Source organism: Gymnodraco acuticeps, unplaced genomic scaffold (assembly GCF_902827175.1).
Source record: "Gymnodraco acuticeps unplaced genomic scaffold, fGymAcu1.1, whole genome shotgun sequence".
In the NCBI taxonomy this organism is placed as follows: Eukaryota; Metazoa; Chordata; class Actinopteri; order Perciformes; family Bathydraconidae; genus Gymnodraco; species Gymnodraco acuticeps.
This window is the reverse complement of record NW_022991970.1, coordinates 510907-520513: the sequence shown is the minus strand read 5'-3', so window position 1 is coordinate 520513 and position 9607 is coordinate 510907. Positions and strand designations below refer to the sequence as shown.

Genomic DNA, 9607 nt, shown 5'->3' with positions numbered 1-9607 from the left:
TCCCTGCATCCTCTCTGCATGCAGTCTTCGTCAGAGCCAAAGGAGATTGGTGGCAGCAATGTTATTTATGGAAACCCCAACCTGATCAAACCCATACCTGTTAAACCCATCATTCAGGTAAACACCCACAGCGGCTCCCTGTTTTATTCGGGGTTGCATTCAGTCCATCTTCTTTTTCTTGATGATGCCATTTTTATCATTTCCAATGCATGATCAACTCGCCTCACTTTGGCACATTGTGCTTTTATATATTCAGTTTTCTACTGCCAATAGTGACACTGTATGAAACTGCCATGACACCATCTTAAAGGTCTCCTATCATGCAAAATGCACTTTTGGATGTCTTTTATACATAAGTATGTGTCCCCGGTGTGTCAGGGAACTCACAAAGTGTCAGAAAATAAAACCCTCTCTCTTTTCCTACGTGCGCAAATCTCTAAAAACGGGGGAACAACGGAGCTGATCCAGATTTGCTGCCGATATGACGTAATATCGGATGGTGGACCCACGGCACTATCAGAAACGTTGCTATCAGAAACAATGCCCGACGTAATATTGTCTTTGTTTACTAGGGATGGGTACCGAGCCCCGGTATTAAACGGGCCCCGGGGCTGAATTCTTAAAGACCGTGGTACCGTTAAGCTCCGACGTTATCAGTCTTTTTATCGGTACTGGAGACATCTAAAAAATGTTTGTCATATCATATGTATTATTGCTACACAAACATTATATTGCAGTTTTAGTGTCGCCAATTCCGTTTCTAATATGCAATAAGACTGCAAAATGCTTCTATGATTATTTTTAGTATTTTCGATCTTTCCAATCCAGACGAGAGATCTCTCTCCCCCCCTTCTGTGTGCGAGAGGGCGGGGCAGTTTACACACACGCAGCTGCTCAGCTGCTACATGCAGCAACACACACACACGGAGGAGATGGCGGAGAGAACGCGCTCTGAGGTGTGGTTAAACTTTACCCGTGTCGATGTGGACAATCCTCGTTACCAAAAGTGCAATAAGAGTTTAGCATGTAAGGGCGGTAACACGAGCAATTTGTCTAAACATTTAGCAAAAGTGCTCCACATTCAGACGGAGGAATGCACCGGGTTCCACTGTCTTTCTTGTAGCCCTGTAGCCCCATCCACGAGTAACGTTTCCACGTCAGGTATGCTAGCAGCAACACATCGAGTTAACTCTATGATACAAACATGGGATTTGTTAAAGCATTGTTGTTTCTTTTGATGTTAATTTAAATAAAAAGAAATGTTAGTTTTGTTCACAATTTGTCTAGTTAGTTTACCTTGTTTTTTTCTCCAAAAGGACCGATAAGAGTACCGTTAAAAGACCGGACCGATAAGCGGTATTAATAAAAGTAGTAGTACCGTTAAAACCTTAACGATACCCAACCCTATTGTTTACATTAGCAAGCATCGCTAACACTCAGAGCTAAATAAAAGGAACTCTCCTTGTGGTAAACCCGCAAGAAAAGAAGCATTTGAGCTCAATACTGTTTCAGAAATAATCCTTGATGTGGTTTGGAACATGATATGGTGTGTCATCATCACCGCAGCATTTAGACCAGGGGTACTCAAATACAAATCTTAAAGGTCCAAAATAAATGTTTCAATAAGACAAAGGTCCGTTTATTACGGTCATTCAAACGTTTAAACAATTGCAACAAGATTCTTAACACGAGGTTGCAAAAACAAAAAGTCTCTGTATGCAGCAGTTTTCATTGTTATTGTGTCTGTGCTTGACCCCTCAGAGTCGCAGTGTAAGAGCTGCACAGTTATGAATAAAGGCAGCTGCACCCTCTTTCATTCAGCATTCCCATTATTGCTTTATAAATGTATTCCCCCTTGTGTGTCCACTGAGGTTCATCAGGCCCAACACATCTTCAACAAACTCCCCCTTTGCCTCATCATAAAAACTCACAAACACCAGCAACTGAGCATTGTCAGTGGTGTCAGTGGACTCACCCACAGCTAAGGAAATGCACTGTGCATTTTTTATTCCATCACAAAGCTGATGAATCAAATCACCAGCCAGTATTTATGTTCTGGTTGCTGTGGAATCTGAGAGGGGATTTGCTTGATTTGACCTGTTATTTCCTCTTTTGGTTTGCCTTCAACATGGTCTCCATCACTTCAGTCATGCATTCTTTTATACTGCAGTTATTATCCAGTGGATTGTCCTTACCTACTCGCCTAGTTCAATCAAAGTGGTTACTTTTTTTTGGCTGGGCAGTGAAGTTTTACACACCGTCTTATTTGACTTTCTCAGGACTTAAAACTGTTTTTTGGGGGCAGACCCCCTCAAAGAAAACAATATATTTACACACGTAAGGTCATCATCTTAATAGTTTTGTATGCTCATCCGTGAGCAGAGCATCAAGTTGACATGTCTCTTACAGCTGAATGCGGCGATTACCATTTTTGTTCAGCAAAACGCCTCACAAACGTATTAAGATCAACAGCTTTAGTGCGTTTTGATTCAATGCTGACATTAGAGACTTTCTCTCATAAATGTCCGATGAGCCACAACTTTTCTTTCAAAACAAAGCTGCCAACTGGGGTGGCAGCTGGGGTGGCAAGGCCTATTTTTAGGGTGTCAGTTGCCACCCCGGTAGGTGAAACTAGGCTACTAGCTACAGTATAGATGGAACTAGATGAGCTGTTAACTCTCACTCTGAATTTTTTTTTATGAGGCATGGCTACAATGGGTGATCTGTTTGGTATTTTGAGCAAAACACTTCATAGACATGTTTTTTATATATTTGTATATATCTGAGACCTCTGCTATTGCCTAAAAATAGCATGATAGGTGACCTTTAAGTGAAAACATTAAAACTGCAGTCGCTTTATATGGTGGTTTGGTTATTTAAAAATGTGATCATTCAAGATATATCATTTTGCAGTGTTGGTGATTTGCTCAGAGCAATCAGTGGTCTGCAGTGATTTAACGCCACCTTCTTTTGAGGCTCAGGTTGCTTGGAAACCTGAGGTTTTACAAAAAAAAGAATCACAGGTACACTATTGATGTGTGTTTTGTCTTTTTGTATGTGATATGGACCTTGAGTCTGGAATAAAGATTGGATATATCCACAACTTTTGCTGTTGGAAGACTCAAAATCGAGTTGAGTAGAGCTGTGCTGTGCTATGCAGTGGTAATGCTGCATTTGTAATAACACCTGTGATGTACAGTCTAAATCAAATGGTACACACACAATGAATACCAGGATTACAACTCAGTATCAACATTATTAAATCCAGTCCTCAATAAAGGTATTTTATTGTAATTTAACGACTTTGGTAGTTGGCCTAATATGTTAAAAATACTCTATGCTTGGGGCGTCGTATAGCTCTCTTGGTGGAGCTGACCATGTACTGGGGCTTGGTCCCAAAGTGGAGGTCCTGGGTTTGAATCCAGTGCAGGACCATGTGCTGCTTTTCAATCCCATCGGTCCTTCCCCTTTATAGCTGTCACTAACACTGGTTGCACAAAAAATTCAAACATATAATAATAATACTTTATGCCACATCATAGTTAGTACCCCTCCCAGTTCTTACCTCTCATGCTCACTGAACCCTTCCCTGTTGGTCTCATCCAGGACGGTGACAGTGCTGCACCCAAGCCTCTCTCTCTGGCCACTCTTTTTGGGTCTCAGAAGCAACACTCACCTAAACCTGAGCCAGTCTCCCCTCTGGCCTCGCCCGGGACAAGACCATCCACAGGAAAGTTCACCCGTCCTCCTGTAGCCCGGTCGCTGAAATACGACGATTCAGTGAACAAAAGTGTGCCCAACCAGGGAGTGAACGTCGCCATGGTTGCGTGTTCAGATGGAGCGCTCAGGGCTGTGATTGGAGAACATGGGGGAAATGTGGTGGGATTGTTGCCAAATCCTACCGGCGCCCATCATCATCCTCAGCAGCAGCAGCAGCAGCAGCAACATCATCCTCAGCAGGAGCAGCAACAGCAGCACTGCCCTGCCATCCAGAAACTGATGCAGGGACAGAGAGGAGTCGGGGTGGTGGGGGGGGTGCTTCAGACCGTCTCCGAATCCCCCGAGAACAGGCTGTGTGACAACGGGGTGCCGCTGGACCACCACCATCACCACATGTACCATCATCTTCACCAACAGCAGCACCTTCATCACCAGCAGCTTCAGCAGCAACAGCAGCTTCAGCAGCAGCTTCAAGCGGACCCCATCAAGAGACTTTTCCAAACCCAGCAACCTCTCCCCTTCTCCCTCCCTCCTCTGCAGCAGAGCCCCCATCTCCCCCCTCAGCCAGGGATGGGGGGTCCCGTGTCGTGTTCCCACCTTCAAGCACAACCAAGCCAGCAGCTGTTCTACAGCCAGGCAGCTCCATCTGTACAGGCAGCAGGTGGGACATCTTTTATCCAATATCGTGAGTCAGCAGTATGACAATGTACTGACTAGGCTACCACATGGTAAATTCAAGATTGAAATGTTATATAATTAATAAGATCATAAAATGATTAGTCATTTATTGCTAAATATATTTTCTTTCTTCAAACCAGGCTTGCTGCCATCTCAGGTATCCAATGACCAAGTCCTTCATCCTTTACAAGGTATGATATTCTCCTTTAAAACAATAAACAGTTACTTTCAAGCTTTTGTTTTGTGCCACACACGCCTGAGTCAACTTTTAAATTAACTCTAGAGATTGACAATTTTAGAGAAGCTAGAGAGCCAAAACTCATTAAAGTAAATCAAATCTATTTTCCATTATCCACCAAGTGATTGTTCCCTGTATACTAACAGACGACACTGTTTCTGCATGCTCTTGTAATATGTTGTAATGAATCCACTGTTACATAGGATTAATTGAATACCTCTAATCAACAAAGTTATGTGAGTTGACCTTTCTTTTCATATTCTCACTGGTAACGACCATTTCTGTATTTATTTATTGCAATTTCTATATTTAAATGTCTCTTCCAATATGCCAGTTGTATCTGTGTGAGCTTTTAGATCATTTCTAATGGTTGTCCTCCTGCTCTCTCCTGAAGGTTTGTCTTCCCAGATGGCTGGAGTGGTGTCTCCTCATGAGCTCCTGCAGAAGCTGCAGCTGGTCCAGCAGGAGCAGGCTTCCCCTGACCCCCCTCGACCCTCCCCAGGTCTGGCCCCTCGATTCCTGGGGCCCACTCAAGGTCCAGGTGTAGGCCCCGTTGTAGGCCAAATCCAGGCCCCAGCCACTGCGGGTCAGAAGGCTGCGCTGCAGTTTCAGGTACTGAGAGATGTTGTCCTTTAATTGTTTACCATTTGCTAAAAAAGTGTACTTTTAGAATGGAGTTTATTGCCAGGTACGTTTACACATACAAGGAATTTGCTGGGGAGTTAGGTGGTGCAAACATCAATGACATAAGACAAATAAGTTGTAAAAAAGATAATGATTGTGAAAAGAAAAATGTAGAAAAAAAATGATTAAATATTAAAAAGGAATAAGGACAGGTATTAACAACACATTTAAATATACAAAATAAACAAAAAAACTTAGAAAAATGAATATATGACAAACTGGAAGGCCTAAAAAAATAACAATATGCCAGCTCTACCAACTGGTCCCCATGCTAAGGACCCAGGTTCGAATCCTGCCTGAGACCATTTGCCGCATGTCATCCCCTCTGTCCCCCCTTTTCATAGCTGTCACTTGATTAAGGTGCAAAAAACAACATTCCTATCCAGGAGTTCTAATAGCTGTCCCTGTTCCTCCAGGTCATCTCCCCCCAGCGGATTCTAGCTACTGTGGCCCCCAACCTGCTCCTCTCTCCCAGTATGTTCACTCAGGCAAAGTCTAGTGGCGGGTTGTCAGCGGGGTCCCAGGAGAACTGCCTGGCCCCTCCCTCTGTCTGCAGACCCCCCCCCCCCGCTGCAGCAGGAGGGCAGAGTGCTGTCCAGGAGCCAGCTGCAAGCCACTATGCTGCATCTAATCCAGGTAAAAACAATAAGAGTGTCTGACACTCAGTGGCACTTCATATGTCCATGGTCCAGTATTTGTGCGAATAAACATGCACACACATGCACAGTTCAATGACCCTGCCTCATGTGTTTCAGAGTGACGGCTCATTCCTGGACTCCATCTATGAAGCCTACATCAGTCGCTTTGCTAATGACTCCAGCAGCAAGTACTGATGACTCCTCACACCCTCTGTCTACACACACCCTGTCCAGAGCAGTGAGGTTCTCACCATATATGGATGTACCACTTCCTCCTTTGAGTTCAATCACACACACACTCACTGTACTCTTCTGCACTGTACAGCCAGTCAGTTAGTTCCTCTAGTCGCAGCTAATAATCAAAAATTATAAACAAGTTTGTTACCATATCAAGAAACCTGAGAAAAATTCCATTCTCAATCGGAGGCGTAAATAAGACACAGCCATACAGTTTACACATGCCTGTCAAATGTAGCCAGTTCACTCAGTCAAGACAAAACATGCTGCAGCCTCACTGTTTACCAATGTGTTTGCATTAAGTAGGTCCCTGCACTATTTGTTTAACTAAGTGTAGCAACATTGCATTTTTATTGTATTTTTTTTAAATGGTGTAGTCTTTCCTCCATCAGTGGCTTCTTCCCTAGTCTAAGAACTAGTGCAGAAGGAAATCTCAACCTGACTTCACTTTTAATATTTAACATGTTAAACATGTCTAGCATTTCTGTTCATTTGAAAAAGTAAGTATGTCTAAATATTGTCAAAAATGTGTTGGAATTTAATTTACTTTTTTTTTTTTTTAAGTTAAGGTCTTACTAGTTTGATTTCTAAAGGAATTTTAAGGAATATATTTTACTATCCGAATTCTTTTATCAAGATTCAAATGACACATTGTCATTTAGATTTGTTTATCTTTTTTCAGGAATCTGATACATATCTGCATTTGTATTTTAGTTACAATAATAATATTTGTATTATGACAATGAATCATTTTAATGACGGTATCCCTCAAACTTGATGTTAAAGATTGGAAGATTATTAACCTGCGCTACCTCACAGAGAACTAGTCACATCTGAACCTGTGTTTTTCTTAGTGATTGTCACTTATATGATTTGACGGTTTTAGAGATTAGATAATATTTCAGTTTGATTTAAGGGATTTCATCATCACAGAAAACTATTGACACCATTTACTGTCCCTCAAGTTTGTAATTTCAAAGGATTTCTCATTTATACCACGGTTCCTGAATGTTTTGTCTGCCAAACAAAACAATTTACAGAAATTCTCTTCAGGAGTAATACACTTTGCTATTGATGGTATGTTTAATAAATGATTGGCTAAATGGAGATTTAAAGCAATAATAATCAGCAAAGAATGTATAAATGCATCCGATAGTAACTGTTTGGAGTTCACAGGCCTGTTCAAAGCAACTATAGTAGAACATGCACTTCCACAATGCTGTTATACACCAAGTGTCCACCAGCCAGACTAGGTTTCTCACAGCATCATTTAGTACAGACATCACTGCAGCTCACAGAGCGGACAGAAAAACAGCAGCCCATACAAAGAGACACAAAATATATTTTTCCTGTTTTTGTATTGTTCTAATAGTGAAAATAACCAGCATGTAAAATGACAAGTAAATGTACAGCTAACAAAAGGCAAAAATAATTCTTATACAAAATATCTAGTTATTTGTCAATGCTGTTTTATTCTTCTAAAGACGTCATAAATATTTTACTTTGTTAAACATGTCATTAAAAAAATCTGAGGCATTGGAAATTCAAAGGAAACATTTTTATAAAGGTTTTACTTATTTATATCGGGAATGTTGCGCTCTTACCTAAACTGGAATATATTTCAATTGGATATTAAATGTTTTAAACTGCCTCTTGTTGCCTTTTTTTTTTGTCGTCTCAATGGATCTGCATGGCTGACTGCTATTATGGTTATTATTCCAGATTGATCCGGCCTCAAGTAACACTAATCACGGTAAAGGAACGCTCATTATCGCTCGAGTGTCACATCATTGCTTTGTTAAGCCACGATCAATAGTGTGACATAATGTCTACAGTGATTAATCAACTGTTTTTTCACACACCCAGCAGTATTGAGGGACCTTGCCCAATTAACTCTGTACGACTTCAGTTTCTTCCAATATTATATCGCCGCATGGTTTGTTGCGCTTAACTGAGTTCACAGTACAAGCCAATAATGCAGATTTGCTGACACAATGCTGTTAATTTGACAGAACAGGGGGGTTGACTTGTGTGCCACGACTAAATAGGTCCATTCAGTCTCTACTCCGGAGTTTTTGATCAAATGAAATGATCTTTTTTAGCAGATGAAGCAGCCACTTAATGGATTGTGCGCTGGAACCTTTGTAATTTACTTAAACTTCAGCTTTTAAGCTTAAATTGCTCTAGGAAAAGTGCAATTTTCCAATAAAATGCAAGCACATCAACACTTTTCCATTGATTCTCAGTGCTTGCCACTACGCACCTCCTGGGTTTTATTCCCAGTGCAACACCCAGCATAACTGCCTGTTTCATTGAAAGCATTATTGACTGATAAATAGAAATGGATGCTTAGATAAAGACATCAGCTGTTCTCCTGTAATGACTCATAGACTAATAGACTCTCTGGACAATGGGGATAATGACCTGTCAATCACTGTTTTCCCCTTGACATGCATACATACAGTTTATCTCTACAGGACATTAAAAAAACACGGAGAAGTCACAGCATCTGAACATTGTTATATTCTGGCCAAAAATATACTGCTGTCAAATCTGAAATACACATTGCATGTACAATAAATACACTAATTTCCCCATTATCATGACATGTCTGAAGGCTGAAACACCAAGATGTCACAGAGTTATTAGTCATGAAAATAAAGTCATGGAAAACCATTTGCCAAAATGACCTGTGCCCTGTACTACGAATCCAGTTCAACATACGCTGGATATGTTTGAGTTATCTGGCTTAATGATTTTTTAAAAAATGATTTTTAGCCAAAAGTTCTTAATACAATTGGTACTGTTGGACTCAGTAGGCCTACTTGTTATACTACAACCACAAATACAATGTAGTACTTTTACAGTGAACTTTTTGAGTAATACTATGTCAAACTCCCCTCCTGAGTACAATCATTCATGTATTCTGCTATATTTGTTGAGGGATACAAATATTTGTTCCCATAAGTTCTACATGAAATTGATACTGTTGGACTCAGTACTACCACAAGTACAATCATGTATTTTTACTCTGTAATTTTGGAGTAATACTTGGTTAAACTCCTGTCCTGAGTAGCCTACAATAATTCATAGTGCATATAGGCTACAGGAATTATTTTACTCAGGACGGGAGTTTGACCGAATCAAAAAGTAGGCTACACAGTAAAAGTAGTTGATTGTACTTGTGCTAGTAGTCCAAGTAGTACTTAGTACTGACTGAGTCCAACAGTATCAATGTAATGTAGTACCTTTTACAAAAAATAATTGTATCCCTCATCAAATATAGCAGAATACATGAATTATTGTACTCAGGATGGAGTATTACTCAAAAAGTACACAGTAAAAGTACCTCATTGTATTTGTCAAACTAGGACTGAGTCAAACAGTGTCCGTTTTATTAAGAACTTATGGT

At 40.6% G+C, this 9607-nt stretch overlaps 1 protein-coding gene across 1 annotated transcript in view; it reads left to right on the top strand.

Annotated features, from left to right (window-relative positions):
• dcp1b (decapping mRNA 1B) overlaps positions 1-7846 on the top strand; it is a 17192-nt gene extending 9346 nt beyond the window's left edge. Inside the window, 7 exon segments of the mRNA XM_034200843.1 lie at positions 25-117; positions 3607-4381; positions 4539-4589; positions 5031-5248; positions 5737-5879; positions 5881-5956; positions 6076-7846. Coding sequence (XP_034056734.1) covers positions 25-117; positions 3607-4381; positions 4539-4589; positions 5031-5248; positions 5737-5879; positions 5881-5956; positions 6076-6153 — 1434 coding nt within the window. The 3' untranslated portion in view covers positions 6154-7846.
• The last annotated feature ends 1761 nt before the right edge of the window (positions 7847-9607 follow it).